The 15517-nt window shown below is 56.0% G+C and overlaps 1 protein-coding gene and 1 long non-coding RNA gene across 2 annotated transcripts; one reads left to right on the top strand and one right to left on the bottom strand.

Annotated features, from left to right (window-relative positions):
• Positions 1–1017: 1017 nt before the first annotated feature.
• On the bottom strand, positions 1018–2390 carry Gm26710 (predicted gene, 26710). Its single transcript, NR_155863.1, has 3 exons — positions 2232–2390; positions 1439–1567; positions 1018–1200 (listed from the first exon to the last, which is right to left on the bottom strand). It is a non-coding gene; the product is annotated as a predicted gene, 26710 (long non-coding RNA).
• An 827-nt stretch (positions 2391–3217) lies between these two features.
• On the top strand, positions 3218–13393 carry Klf16 (Kruppel-like factor 16). Its single transcript, NM_078477.2, has 2 exons — positions 3218–3767; positions 11292–13393. The coding sequence occupies exons 1-2, from the start codon at positions 3314–3316 to the stop codon at positions 11591–11593; spliced, it is 756 nt and encodes a 251-aa protein (NP_510962.2). The 5' UTR covers positions 3218–3313; the 3' UTR covers positions 11594–13393.
• The last annotated feature ends 2124 nt before the right edge of the window (positions 13394–15517 follow it).

Genomic DNA, 15517 nt, shown 5'->3' with positions numbered 1-15517 from the left:
CTGAGCCATCTCTTCAGCCCTGTTTTTTTCTTTTTCAAGACAAGGTTTCTGTGTAGGTTTGGCTGTCCTGGAACTCACTCTGTAGACCAGGCTGGCCTCAAACTTATACAGATCCCCCTGCCTCTGCCTCCCAAGTGCTGGGATCAAAGGCATGGCCATCACTGCCCTGCTCTGCAACTTTATAGCCAAGAATAATCTTGATCTCCCGATCTTCCTGCCTCCACCTCGGAGCACTAGGCATAAAGGTGTGGATGACATGCCCAGATAATCAAAAATAAAAACCAAAACCAAGAGCCCGGCGGTGTTGGCACACACCTTTAATCCCAGCACTCGGGAGGCAGAGGCAGGCGGATTTCTGAGTTCGAGGCCAGACTGGTCTACAAAGTGAGTTCCAGGACAACCAGTGCTATAGAGAAACCCTGTCTCGAAAAACCAAAAAAAAAAAAGAAAAAAAGAAAACAAACAAACAAAAAAATCCCCACAAAACATAGTCCTATGAAGCCTGGTTCAGCTTCCTGCTTGTGTTGGATGCTGCCCAGGTTCAAGCTAAATCTTAGGGTCACTGTCCCCAACAAAAAGCACTATGCCTGGCTGGCTTCAGCCACATGAGTTGGGAGCAACAGTGACATGGATGGGTCTGTAGTCTCTGTTCCACCGGACCCAAGTCTGTGGATGTCCCCAGGGCATAGGTCAAAACAGGCACACTTTAAGTCTCCAGGAAGTGACAGGTCTCTGGGATCTCTGACTTTTCTGAGACCCAAGTGCCTGCCAGGGGCTCTCTTAGGCCCCCTGCATCTTAGCCCCATCCTTCATATAGGAACCCAAAGTTCTCAACGTGGTCCTTAATAGTTCACCTTTGGGGGACTGGTGTGGTGGTCACATCTTTAATTCCAGCACGCGGAAGGCAGAGGCACGCTGAGTTTGAGACCAGAATAAATTCTAGGTCAGCCAGAGTTGTGTCAAAAAAAAGACCTGAAATTTGTGTAGCCAAATGTTGGGTGTCAGACCTGTCCCCATAACTCCCGTAGATCCTTTATGAAAATAAAAACAAAGGACAAACCAGAGCTCCCCCGTGGGACTAGCAAGGACCAAGTGTTTGAGCCCTAGGGATACCATCAGAAAGAGTGACTTACCAGTACTCCTGTTCTTGTGGGAGCAGGCTGGATATTTTCCCAGAGTCCTCAGCCTTGACTGTGCCATCTGTAAGGTAGGGCGACTGTTTTTAGGTCTCTCCTGGGTCAGATCAACAACCGATCCACCTCGTGTCTGGGGCTTGGGGTATGAGGCTAATATGCATGAACGGTAATGGGGGGCTGCTACATGCAATGGCAGGATTAGCTCACAGCCGGCTCTCACAGGCTTAAGCCCTTAGGACACAAATGTGCTTGGGGCATGCTAAGTGGCACCACCTGGTGGTTGTACAACCAACCTTACTTACCACTCTAGCTGCTGTTAGGCGGGGCATCATGAATCAATTCATCCTGATGGCTCCTCTCTTCAGGTGGCGGGAGGGAGGGCAAAAGATCCCTTCAGAAAGCCACAGAAGCTGGGTCAGGATCGCAGGGTTCTGGTTGTTGGAGGGCAAGCAATGGAAAGATGGGTAGGTGTGTACTTCTGAACAACGTGGACTTGTGTAACCTGTCCATTTCTGTCCAGCTAGATTTGTGCAGAGGTCCCCCAGAGTATTCAACCTCTGTCGTTGAGGGACACGGTGTCAACACAAAGTATAGTGGGGCCTAGAGAAACATGGCCAACTCGACGGCAGAGCACTGGAACCTGACCAAGTCAGCTTGGGGTGCAGGTGGGGAAGGTAGAGATGACACCCAGAGCAAGGACCTCTGCCACCGGTTAGCCTCTGCTGGGGAATAAACATGATGGAGCTCGGACCGACAGACTGCTGTCGGTTGGGGTGCTTCGCCCCCTGGAGGCTGCGCGGGCCACTGCATGGCCTCCGCAACCCGGCGGGAGTTAGGAAGGGGCGGGAGCCTGGTCTCCTACTTCCGCGCAACCGGCGCCTAGGGCCTGGGGCTTTTAGGGGACCATCATTTCACAACTTGGTCGATTATCCATGGAAGTTTCCAATCGCTCCATTAGTCAGCCTCAGTTTCCCTGTCCCAGTCTCAAAGGGCCAGTGAGGGAGGGACGAAACAACCAGAACTCCAGTGTCCCTAGCTTCGCATAGATGACCGAGCCAGACCTTCTTATTGCAGCCCTGTTCACTTTTGCCATACCGGTTATCCACAGGCCTAGTGATTCTCGAGTCCCGGTGCGCAAAGACGAACTCTACAAACTCGATCAGCTAGGCAGGGTAGTGGGTACCCTACGCTCTCAAGTTCGACCTCCGGGATATTTTGTCCCCAAGCCAAGAATGGCATTGGGGACCCAGAGATGGGGAGTCAGGATTGGTGGGTTATTGCCCTGCTTCAAGGCCAGGAAGGAGGGGGAGGGTCGCGCACGTGGCCCGGGGGCGGGGCAGCGCGCTTCCGCACCCCCACCCTGGCCACGTGCGGATCGCACTCCCCACCCCATCCCCCGACACACACACCGCGGACAGGGGCGCGTCCCAGTGCCTGAATGTGGAGTGGGAGGAGGGACGAGTTGGGGAGGGGAGAGTTCCCGGCGACTGCGCACCGGGCACAGCGTGGTGGGCGCGCCGGGAAGAGGATGGAGCGCGCGCCCGGAGGAGGCGTGGCGCGCACTGGGGGTAGGAGGCGGAGCATCCGAGGCTGGGGTGGGGTGTGTGGGCGTGTCGCGGGGGTGGGCGTAACTCTCAAAGCCTTGGGAGGTGACGATCCGGGAAGGGCACTGGTGAGGGTAGTGCGTACCAGGCCAGGGGAACGATTTCCCTCCGTTTGGCTTGTTCTTACGTGGAGAGGGCACAATCCAGGGATTTGGGGACCCCGGGTGCTCTGCTGGTACACGAGGGGAGGGGGGGTTTGAAGTGCGGGAGGACCGGCAGCTGGCAGTGTGAGCTCCGCCCATCAGCGGTGGCGCGCGACTCTCTGGAGGACCGAGGGCGCGGCAGGAGGGGGCGTGTCCGCGGTGGGGAGAGGGCGTGGCTACTGAGCCCCGAGGGGGCGTCCTCCAGGAGGGGCAGGCTGCGGCCGCCCCCGCGGGCTCCGGTGCGTCAGGGAGCGTCAGGCGGGGCGGGGCGGGACTGAGCGCGGGCGGCGGCGGCGCGCCGGGGCCTCCTCCTCCCTTCCCTCCTCCGCCTCCCGCACTCTAGCAGCCGCTGCCGGCCGGACGGGCGTAGGTCCCACCGCCTCCGCTTCTCTCCCGCCGCCGATTCCGTGTCTCCGCGTCCTTGCCCGGCATGTCGGCGGCCGTGGCGTGTGTGGATTACTTTGCCGCCGACGTGCTCATGGCCATCTCCTCGGGAGCCGTGGTGCATCGCGGACGACCCGGCCCCGAGGGCGCGGGCCCCGCTGCCGGTCTGGATGTGCGCGCCACGCGCCGCGAGGCCACGCCGCCGGGGACCCCTGGGGCACCGCCACCGCCAGCTACGGCTCCGGGGCCGGGAGGCGCCACCGCTGCGCCCCACCTGCTGGCCGCCAGCATCCTGGCCGATCTGAGAGGCGGGCCGGTAGTCGCCACCGCAGCCAGCACCGCGGGGGGCACCTCTCCGGTCTCCTCCTCCTCAGCCGCTTCGTCTCCCTCTTCGGGCCGCGCCCCCGGCGCCGCCAAAAGCCACCGCTGTCCCTTCCATGGCTGCGCCAAAGCCTATTACAAGTCTTCGCACCTCAAGTCACACCTGCGGACTCACACAGGTAAGCCCCTCGTATTTTACACAGGTGGGATGCAGGGAGTGCATTAGAGAGGTCTCGGGGACCCCGTTCCCCCATCTCACTTGGAACCCCGAAACTGCGTGGCGCGTGGGGGGCGGGGAGGGGGGCGCGCCCAGGCTTCAGCGGCCCGCCGGCCGGGAGGGCGGGGACGTGGTGGGTGGGGCGCGCGCGGGGAGGCGTGGCGGCCACGCGGTCGGGCGGCGCGCGGAGGGCGGCCCTGGTGGCCAAATCTCCCGCGATTGCAGGTTGTTCGGGATCTACCCCGGCATGGTGGGTCCACCACGCGCGATCACAGTCCTCAGCCCCCTACTCCTTCGTTTTCGCTTGGTATTCTTGTCCTGTTTTTCTGCGCTTCATGGTCTCGCCCTTGGTGGTCAGAACATCCGGTTCCGTAGTTCTTTCTCGGCCCTCCCCCAGCCTCAGTTTCCTTATCTGTGAAGAGGGTCGGTAGATCCGGGTTACGGCCTTCTGGGTAGCAGCGCGGATTCCCTCCGAAGGGCAGCGAAGACTCTCGCGCAGGGTTAGGTGGTAGCATAGCAGTGGTGAGGGGTGGCTGCCCGGAACATTTTTCTTTCCATTCTGTGTACTTTTAACATGGTGGAGCGAGGCCACGACCCGGACCTGGAGTTGGGGCTTGAATCTTCAATCCAGTGGGATTGAAATCCTCACCACAACTCTTCGCCTACGTTTTGTGTTGGCCCACTCCACACACCTGTGATGGGTCAGGTCAAGGTCCAAGATGGACAACGAGATTTAGCCACACCAGTGTTTCTGGGATGCCCAATCCCCCCGGATTGGATGGGGCAAACCTTTTGCTAGGTACTGGCCGCTTCCTGTCCAAGGGTCTATCCATGTTAGCTGGGATTTGCACTGGGATTTGACAATCTACCCCTTTAACAGCGGTGTAGTCAACAGCTCCAAGGCATCCCTGGGATAGGGCCCCCTGCTTGTTATCCCTCTATTTACTTGCTTTTGGTTCGCCATCTCCTGTCTATATAAGAGATAGAGGCTGCCTTACTGATACAGTTGATGTGGGCAGCAAGGCACCCAAAGAGGGCTTGATGGGGGTGGGGGTGGGTCTCCTAACATGGTCACACTGGGAGAGAGATTAGGACAGCCTCCATAGGTGTGTGGGTGGCCCCAGGCATGTTCAGGGCAGGTATGGGGGTGGAGGAGCCATCTTTGGATTCTACTGAGCCAGAGAGAGGGCATAGATGATGCCTCCTCTCACTGTGTTTTGAGCTGCTGGCTTGAGCCCCTGTGGTCTAGGGGCTACCCCCGTGTTGGTGCCCACATGTATGGGCAGCTCCATATCACCTGTGTATACACATTTCTCTCTACAGAACATTTGAGGGGGCCACACATGTAGCAAGGCTGTGTGTGTGTGTTGGGGGTTGGTTTGGGGGAAGGGAGAGAGAGAGTGGAGAAAGATGTCTCTCTTTGCCACAGACTGGAATCCAGGGTGTCCTGGCTCACACCAAGTGAATTTGGCCTTGCAGTGATGGGAGCCTGCTGAGCCAGGGACCCTGTCTTTCTGATTCAGACTGCACCACCCACACCTTCCAACCCAGCAGGCTTCCTAGTTCCCAGAACTTGAGGTCGATCACAGAGGAATCCAACGCCCTCCCCACCTGGAGACAGTTCTGTTACTCAAATGTCAAAGGCTGCAAGCCACCCCTAAGCTGGGAAGGGTGACCTGCCTTGCTAGAGAAATTGAGGCCTGAGAGCTGAAGTCTGGGGTCTAGGGATGACAGCAGGCAGGTCCACGAGGTGGGGTATGGAGTTCCACTCTACACTGGATCCTGAATCATCCTTGACCACCAGGACACACACGGGATACCGTGTCCCCAAACTCCCTTATTAACACCATTCATGGGATCAAGAGATTCATATTGGATCTGGGCACCTTTATGTCATTTTGGGGGTGTCTGGGGAGCACTGAATTTACATCCTGCCTTTTAGTTAATTTAAACGACTGTAGCCAGGGCAATCCTGGGACTTGCTCTGTAGACTAGGATAGCCTTGAACTCACAGATTGGCCTGCTTCTGCCTGTCCAGTACTGGGATTAAAGGTGTGTGCCACCAGGCCTCAATTTTTGAGACATGTTCTCACTCTGTAGCCCAAACTAACTTTGAAACTCAAGGTAAATCCTCCTGCTTCAGTCTTCTGCCTAGGGCTAAAGAGCCACAGCTGGCTTCCCCAGTCTCTTCTCTGTGCAGGGGATTTGGCTACTCCACCCTCAAGTGAAGGTGGCATACTGCTGACTTAGGAAGCCTGTGTGGTCACGTACACCTCAGGTCAGTAGGACTCATCTCTAGTATAGGGCCTGAGGTAGATCTGATCCCCTCCAGAGCCATGCCCTAAGGCTGTGGACTAGGAGAAAGAATCCTGTCTACCTACCCACTCATGCCTGACTACGACCTGGATCCGTTTAGTTCTCTGATGGAGGCACAGATAGCACCGGGTAGAGGGCACCTTGCAGCCCCGCTATGTCCACTTCATTGTACTTGGGGGTGCGGAGGAGAGCTGGTGGTGGGGGTTACAGGACACTCCCAGCAAAGGCTGTAAGCAGAGCTTGACACTCCAGTTGCCACAGCCCCTGCTTGGGTTGGGGAAGGACTTTAGAGACTGTGGGAGATGTTGACGTGGTTGCTATGGATACCGAGAGAGCTAGCCTTGGGGCGGGGGCGGGAGGAGAGGCTGGCTCCTGTTCTGCCTGCCAAGCCCCCTCCATCTCTGGCATCCTCTTTCCCTGGGCCTCAGAGGGTGGGGGGGTCCTTGATATGGTCTCGTGAGATAGAACCCAGACCTAGGAGAGGTCTGGACATTCATCCAGGCAGGGTCTCACCCCTTTAGGACCAGTTCTTCACAGTAAGATGTTCTGGGCCCTTCAGCTTGGCCTCCTCAGTGCCCAGGATCTCCTGGAGGCTTCAGGCTCATCTCCAGATAGCCGAAAAACCCGCTTACTTAAGTCTGAGAAACTTGAGTCTGGGCAAGGGTGATGATGGCTCAATTGGGTAAGGGTGACGGCCAAGAAAGATGCATCTCAGAGACCAGCACAGCAGAAGGAGAGTCCCCGCTTGTCACCGGCAGTGACTTCTGCATGCACCTGGTGCGTGTTCCTACACACACAATGATGCACACACAAAAATTAGAGGTTTGAAGAAGTGTTCATATCTGTGGTCACCAGGACACTGTAGGGTCTTTGTGGGCATCCTGCCCCCCAGTAACCATGAAGTGGGAAGGTGGGGAGGGCTGATTTGCTGAGGCCTGTGTAGCTGGGTGGGGCCAGGAACAGTGTGGCTGGAGAGGGAACACTGAGCTGGCTCTAGGGCTGGGATTTTGAAGGCTACTGAAGTGTTGCCTTTAATCTCAAGGGCGGGGTTGTCTCAGAGGCCTGCTTGGCTTCATCAGGAAATCTCTTTATGGAGGAGGGGTTAGGGTGGGAGAGGGGTTGAGGGTGAGGTGATGTCTGGAGGGGGGTGGGATGCAGAGAAGGCTATGGCCACCCCTAGTGTTCTGACCAGGCCAAAGTAATGGTTCTAATTCTTTGAGGATGTTTCTGGGAGGAAAGACAGGGAAACTGAGGCTGGGATGGGAAGGAGCCTGGTCACCCACAGGCAGAGGGGCAAGGTTCCTCAGTGGGGATTTGGGAGCTCTGTAGAAAAGAGGAGCCAGGCAGTAGTGGCACAGGCCTTTAAGCCTTTAATCCCAGCACTTGGGAGGCAGAGGCAGGCGGATTTCTGAGTTCAAGGCCAGCCTGGTCTACAGAGTGAATTCCAGGACAGCCAGGACAGAGAAACCCTGTCTCGAAAAACTAAAATGAGAGAGAGAGAGAGAGAGAGAGAGAGAGAGAGAGAGAGAGAGAGAGAGAGGGTCACACCCTATGGGGTTGAGGTGGCCTTTGGGAACTGCTACCACCCTGTCAATTCAGCTCTTCCTTACAATTCACAGCAACTGGGCTGGCTGCATGCTCTCCAGCTGGTGAGGGCCCCCAACATTGCTGGAGGTGATAACCGCACCCCCACCTAGGCTTCTGATAAAAGCAGCCAGATGGGCTGGCAGTTGGCAGGCAGATTATACCAGCCAGAGGACTGGTAACCCTTTGGAGAGGTGGGTTGGTGTCCATCTCAGGGAGTCCCATGGGGGTGTTGTCCTTATTGCCTGTTTCAAGAGCTCCTGACAGTGATCAGGCAGCTCGGCCCTCTGGGAAGGAGAGGGGTACTGGGTCATGCTCTAACTCATGAACTTTTGAGACAGTTTGGGATCTAAAATGTAGACTAGGTTGGCCTCAAGGTTTCTCTTTGTAGTCCTGGCTATTTTGGAACTCTCTCTAGACCAGGCTGGTCTCAGAGATCTGCCCACCTCTGCCTCCCGAGTGCTGGGATCAAAGGCGTGCGCCACCACCTGACATAAAATATTTGTATTTACTGTGTGCTTGTGTGTATGGACACGTGTGTACCATGGTGCATATGTAAAGGTCGTGGGTCCTGAGGATCCACCTCCGTTAGGGTAGCAGGAGGTCTCTTCCCAGTACATTGCCCCTCTATGTAAAGAGAGTGCTAGGAGCCCCCCTTGGAGTTTCAGGATTCTGAGCACATCGAGGAGGCTGCCTTCCTGGTTCACGAGCCTTCATCCAGACCCACAGGCCAGTGTTAAGCACCCACTGTAGGCCAGACTCATGCTATGAAGTTTCAGGAACCAAATTGGGAACTCAGTACCTGGTCTCCACTCACAACTAGGCATTAGGGAGGGAAAAGTGTCACATTGGGTGACCACCACCAGAGCCAGAGGTGATGCTCACAGGGAAACGGTAGTGGGCAGCTACAGAGCCAAGGTTTGGACTTTATCATTGACTGCCAGCCAAGGTGGAAGTCTGGCAAGCCCTATACAGCTGCTGGGCTTAAGTACCAGAACAGGCCTCCCCTTGAGGAGTTTAGACCCAGATAGAGTCAGGCGTGGCCAGATGGAAACTGCACCTTCAGGTCCCCCTCTGCTGGCCACTCCCCTCCTGGAGCAAGTTTACAGGATGTCACAACCTGCAAGTGTTAGAGTCTGCAAAGTACCTAAGGCTCCTGAGTTAGAGAGAGGCGTCCCTAGCTCACCCTGGCCCTTCCCGAGTCAGGGTCAAGTCCACAGCCACGCCCACAGGACCCTTCTAGCGTAGTACCCACCCACCTATTCCTCCTCCCCCACGGTCCGGTTGCCAGGCCGGGGACTCCTGCAGCTTGGTCTTTCAAACACTCCCTCGCCAGCAGCACCCCCACTCCTCACGTCACCCTTCTGGGTAAATTGTGATACCTTAGCACATCCAGGCCAGGCTTTTGGCATCTGTGCATCCAGTGTTGTGGGGTGGAGTTTAGTGAGCATGGCGTACCACCATCGGGGTGCACACGTGCGCTTCCCAACCCCCAAGTGTGGGGCGGGAACTGGCAGGCTCCTAGCACTGCTAGGCGACCCTGGCCCGGGCCTCTGTCTCCCCTGTGGCGGGAGCTAGGACCACGTGAGCAAGGCCAGTTGGGCTGCTGAAGTCACCACCGGTCGCCATCGCTGAACTACGTGCAGCATTTGTGTTCCCAGCAGGCTGGTGCTGGCAGCAGTCGCCTCCACTGCAACCTGCTCCTGACAAAGTAGAACTAGGGGGACATGGGGGGGGGGCACCAGCCCCACAGGGAGGCTCCGAAAGGGGAAGTAAGCTGATTGCATGCAAGGGGGTGTCCCCTTTCCTCTTCCCCCGCCCCCCATCCTCTGTCCGCAAAATGGCGACAGGATTGCTTGTCCCCCTTGTACGGACACCATTCTGTCACCTGGTGTCTTGTTCCAAAGCTAGGAACCTAGCCCTATAAACAAGCGCCCCATCCCTCCAGATTGAGCCCTTTGTGCTCTGTGGTGGGGAGGGGTACTTTCTGGGGCCCGCTGGCTGGACCCAGTATTTTGGATCATTTAGGAGGACACTTTGGAAATGACAAGGGCAGCCTTCTGGGTACACGGTCCCTCTTCCCTTTCTTTGCTGTCTAGGATTGTAGCCTGTGGGCCCTCAGGTTGCCTGGATGCCAAATAGAATTGGCACATGGGTATCCCAGTGGCAGTTTCCTGCGTTCTGCGCCTCCATGGTGAGGGGCCCTTGGGTGTGGTTTGCAGGGGGCCCGGATGGAGATAATTTTCAGCTGCCTGCTTCCTGGGCGGTGATGGCTGATGCCCGCCTAGTTCCAGATCCGTCCACTTTCCCTCCCGTTCCTCAGTTCTTCTCTCCTGGGATCCCCTAAGCTGTCACCCCAGCCTTCGGTGTAGAATAGTATCTGTTCCACTTTCTGGTCACCTCTACACTCCCTCTCCTCACTTCCATGAGTCCTGTCTAGAGGGCCCCTTGGCCATTTCCTGAGGGACATGAGTCTTTGAGAGTACCTGTTCTCCGGTGGATTAGTCTGGAGACCACACGAGGTAGCCTCGTACTAGTCCCATTGTAGCTTCCAGAGCTTAGACCTTTGGGTCACTAGTGGCCTGGTTCTGCCTCCAACCTCCTCTGGACTCTGTCACAAGCAGAATTGTACACGGGCTTTCTGGTCCACACTGTGTCCACACACCACCCTAGGCTTTTGGATACACACCGTGCATATGGTCCCTCCTCTCCAGATCTGGAACCTATAGCCATCCAAACCAAGTCCTGGGTGAACCAGTCAGCCTCTTCTTGGTCCTTGGAGGCCCATCTGGGAAGATGTTAACCACAAGATGAGGCCTGGTGTTGTGGGGGCCTCCTGAGGACCAGAGAGCTTGGTTGGGCTGGCGGGGACCGGGGCGAGGCCAATAGGGCGGTGGGAGTGGTTTGTGGAGGAAGTTGCCTAGTAGGCCCGCCCCTGTCCAGCAGTAATTGCTGTGTGACTGGCTCTACTCCCTGAGGCCACGCCCCTAGGCGCTCTGCCCTCCCCCTCAGGAATTGAATTTAAGCTAAGTTTGGAATTGCTGCCTGACCTTTCCTACCTCTGTAGAGTATGAGATCGCGAAGCTGCACCCCAGCTTCAGATCCACGGGCTGAAACTAGCTTGGGCCTGATGATTCAAAATTGCAGGTGGCCCAGGGTGTCGGGGAAGGACCTGGAGAAACGTTCTTTCTGTGCGATTTGGACACTGTTGGGAGCACATCTGAGGACCTGTTAAGTTGGTCAGAAGACGACAGAGTGGTGTCCAAAGAGACACAGGCTAGCCAGGGGCATGGTGGCCCAGTGTTTGGGAGGCTAGATTGCCTTCAGTTCTAGGCTAGATGGTGCAGCTACCAAGACCCCACCCTCCCACAGACCTATAGGACTGCGGAATGTAGCTCGATGGGCAGAATACTCCCCCAGCAGGCCCTGGGTTCTGAATACCAGCCAGGTTCGGTGGCCCATGCCTGTCATTCTAGTGGAGGAGATGGAAGCAAGGTGACAAGGAGTGTTGATTAGGGCCACTTGTATAGCTGGACCCATCCCCTGCCCGCGCTCACGTGCTCACTGGTTACTCTTCCTTGTCCAGGTGAGCGGCCCTTTGCCTGCGACTGGCCTGGCTGTGACAAGAAGTTCGCCCGTTCTGATGAGCTGGCCCGCCACCACCGGACGCACACCGGGGAGAAGCGCTTCCCCTGCCCCCTGTGTACCAAGCGGTTCACCCGAAGCGACCACCTGACCAAGCACGCCCGGCGACATCCCGGCTTCCGCCCGGAACTCCTGCGACGACCTGGTGCCCGCAGCGTCTCGCCCAGCGACTCGCTGCCCTGCAGCTTGGCTGGAAGCCCCACACCTAGCCCTGTCCCCAGCCCAGCTCCTGCTGGCTTGTAGAGCCCTGACGTGTCCACCCTGAGTGGCCTCCTTACTGGGCCTCAGCAGGGATTTCTATCAAGGGACACATCTGTCCTCTGGAGAGCCTGTGTCCTGGAGTTCCAGCCCACCTCAAGAAAGCAGCAAGGGGACTGAGAATGGACTTGGGTCACCTGGGGGGCCTGGGAGGTGGCCTCAGGTTCTGTCTGTAAATAGCCATGGTTAACTGTCCTGTCCCCTCTGCAGGGACCCCAAATGGGCAGTTGGCAGGCCCCCCCATCCCTTCCTGCCACCCTCTGCTTTCCCTCCTGGGTGGCGTTGGGCATGAAGCCTACCCCACTCCTTGTCTTCAGCCCCCTAGTCACCCCTCCAGGTTGGGACACAGGTACACAGAGCCATAGGTGACTGGGGCTTCCCATGGGCCCCTACCTGTCCCCACTCCACTGAAAGCCATTGGCGGAAGTTCAGGGAAATGGGGGGGGTGCAGCCTGGCTGACCCCCTTCCATGGGTACTCAAATCTCAGGTGTCCATAGGTTCTGCCCTCAATAAGGGCCCCCCACTCCCAGCCCCAGGGGTACAGGAGACCCACAGTTTTCAGAGAACTTAGGGCTGTGGGGTACAGGTGGGGCACGTGGAGGTGCATCCCCCACATCCCCGCTCACCTTGGGTGTGGTGCTGGGCAGATGGGAAAGAAATTATTTATTGTCCTCTCTGACTGCTGGTGTGGGGGGGCCTGGCTCCCCCTATCTGGGTGTGCATATGTGTGAGAGAGACAGTGGGTGTCTGGTGCCTGGGGCTTAGCCTCCTTACTCCCACTGGGTTAGGGTCCCTGAGTTTGGCCTTTGTGGCATTGCGTCTCAGACAATCTATAGGACCCCTGCGGCCATCGGGCTATGGATACAGGGCTCTGGTCTGCCGTCATGTGCTCCACACTCTCGGGTGTCTGCAGAGGGTGGCCTTGGACTCCAGGATTGGGAACAGGGCGTTCAGCTCCTGGACCTTCTGGGGTAGCTCGGGTTTTTTTTTTTTTTGCACAGGATAGATTTATTTTTTTCAGGCTCTGAGTTCCATGTTCCAGTGGGGGTCCCCTTGTGTGGCCGTCATCCTCAGGGGTGAGTGGGGAAGGTCTCAGGAGAGTCTACAGTAGGATCCTCTACTACTGCAGACTGGATTTCTTTTCTAGAAAGGCAATTAGGGATTGCCACACACACACCAAGAAATTGGGGACACAGAGAAAGTTGAGCTGCCCTGTGTTGGCTGTGGGGGGTTTACTGGCATTCCCATTTGTTCCAGAATCTTCCATCATGAAATGAGGGAGGCTTTGGGTAATGCTACCTTTACCTGAGCCTACATGAGGGAGGTCACCCTTCTGGAGCTGGGCTGAGGGCCCTGGGCCAGCTCCTCTCCTGGGTACTTCCATTTGCCCCTTCTCTTTGGCCACAGAAATGAGATGCCTTAGTTTGCAGGGTGGGTGGGGGGCTGGGGCCAATTCTTTTTGTCTTTTGGATGTATCTTGCTTCATCCCAGCTCCTGCTGGTCTCCTGTCCTTCCTGTAAACAGGGGGAAAGGACTGAGGTTCTTAGGAGTTAACTCCATAAGCAATCAGAGCTTTTCCGTGATGTCCTCCCCCAGCCCCCCAACTTCAGGTTCTGATTGATAACTGGGACTTGGGTCTAACCATTGAAGGGTGATGAACGCAGGGCAGGCAGGACAAGGGTCCTAAGGGATTTATTTGTTCTTTCTGTAGGGGGCACCTCTCCTCCATTCCGCCTGGCCTCTCACCCATATATTTAAATTAAAGAAGCCCTTTTTAAAAACCTGCCCTTCTGTCTGTCTGATTGGTACTCATGATCCCTAGGGTCCCCAGCTACATCCTGGGGGAACTGAGGCAGCCTGCCTATATACTCCAGCTGTGCTAGTACCCTCTGAGGCCCTGGGGGGGGGGGCTGCCTACAGTAGCATGCACAATTCAGTCACCCACGCCTGGTGCAGCTGCGCACCCGCCTGCCCCGTTACCCAGCAACCAGAGCTTGGTGACAGGGTGCCTGGGGGCGTCCGCTTCCCGCCCCCTTCTGGAGCCAGCAGGGGAGGTGGGGGTGGGGACGGACCCCTAGAGCTGCACATAGTGGGAGGAACTAACAAGCTTTAGTCAAAAGGTCCCTCAAGACCTCCCCCACCACGCAAGCCATTCTTGTTATGTCAAGTTGAATGCCTACTGCATATACTCTTAGAATTAGGTTGGTGCAGAATAAGGGGTGTGAGCGGGGATTTAAGAGGCTGAGAGCTTTTATGAACCAATGAGACCTTAAATCCCTGTTTGAGAAAAAGACATCAGATCCCAGAGGTCTGCTGAGCTCTGGGACCTGGAACAACGGGGTGGGGTGGAGTTGAGTCGCCCCATTGCACCTGCTGTGCCAGAGGAGGTGCTGTGCTCCACCTAGTGGCCAACGCTAGAACTGCGAGTATGTTGGCTCAGGGCGGCCACTCCCCTGGTGTAGCCTTCCACCCTGCAGGGTCTCCAAATGGGCTCCTCCTGGAGCGCTTGGGTGGGGCGAACCCCTAGCCTTTGTGCTATTCATACCATCCTGCATAGGTATCCATGAGCCCATTGGCTTCTCCAGCTCCTTCATGGTTCTCTGACCCACTTTGGGGTCCTCTATACTTCCTATCAGATTTTGGCTTCCTTTGGACCAAAAACCATCTTGAATCACCCACCACCTGCAACTCGATCAAGGGGAGGACATCACGGAAAAGCTCCAACTGCTTATGGAGTTAACTCCCAAGGACCTCAGACCTTTCCCCCTGTTTACAGGAAGCACAGGAGACCAGCAGGAGCTGGCATGAAGCAAGATACATCCAAAAGACACAAGAATTTCCAGGGCCGCCTTCGGATGCCCGTGTGCTCCATCTCTGCGCCTGCCATGGTGTCCCCATGCCTTGTCACAGTGTGGTCCTTGTACCATTCAGAGTCTCTGCAGTTTCGTGCTATGCAGTTGAATGGTGAAAGCTTGTTTAGCATGTACGCGGCCCTCAGTTCCACAAATGTGGTTAGCTATCCGCTCCAACAGCAGAACCGCAAATGCTGTTAGCTCCCCAGAACTCTGCCTCTAGTAATTTTTTAACACTTTCGATGGTGCTGGAGACGGAATCCAGAACTTTGCATATATTAAAGAGGGTCTCAACTGCTGGCCACGCCCCCACCGCCTCACTGAGGGATTCTAGAAGGAGCTGCTCCCCCCCACACACACACTATATGCACCAACTACATACTCTTGCCTTTTTCTGCTTTATTGCCCCGACTAATTCCAGAACATTCTTTTATGCCTAAATAAGCTCTTACTCCATAAGCTGTACCCTCCCCTTCCTAGCCATCATTCTTAAGTCTGCACCCCAAGTTCTGGATGTTTTCTGTGGAGTCCCTTACTCCCTTGGCCTTTTGTGTTGGTTCTCTCACCAAACATCTCCACACCAGTGAGTGGTCTCGACTCCTTTGGGAGTCCAACAGCCCTTTCACATGGGTCACTAAGACAGATTTACATTACGATTCATAACAGTAGCAAAGTTACTGTTACAAAGTAGCAATGAAAGACTTTAATGGCTGGTGTCACCACATGAGTAACTACATGTATTAAAGGGTCTCAGTAAGGTGTTGGCAACCACTCTATATTGTCATGTGTCACAGCCATTCTTCAGTTTAGGACTGAGCAAGACTCCCGTGTTCATCATTCATTTGTCAATGCACAGATTGTGAATTGAATTTAAAATTGGCTTCTGTGATTAGTGCTGATATGAACACGCATATTTAAGTTCCTGGGTGGCTGTGTGCTTTTTTTTTTTTTTTTTTTTTCTCGTTTTTCGAGGACAGGGTTTTTCTGTATAGCCCTGGCTGTCCTGGAACTCACTCTGTAGACCAGGCTGGCCTCGAACTCAGAGATCCGCCTGCC

Source organism: Mus musculus, chromosome 10, assembly GCF_000001635.26.
Source record: "Mus musculus strain C57BL/6J chromosome 10, GRCm38.p6 C57BL/6J".
Classification (NCBI taxonomy): Eukaryota; Metazoa; Chordata; class Mammalia; order Rodentia; family Muridae; genus Mus; species Mus musculus.
The sequence above is the reverse complement of the archived record's forward strand: the minus strand, read 5'-3'. Positions and strand labels throughout refer to the sequence as shown.

Excerpts from the sequence above, each read along its gene's own strand:
- Klf16 (NM_078477.2), top strand. The coding sequence starts at position 3,314 with ATGTCGGCGGCCGTGGCGTGTGTGGATTACTTTGCCGCCGACGTGCTC. Across the intron at positions 3,768-11,291 it reads ACACCTGCGGACTCACACAG|GTGAGCGGCCCTTTGCCTGC; the intron begins GTAAGCCCCTCG and ends TTCCTTGTCCAG.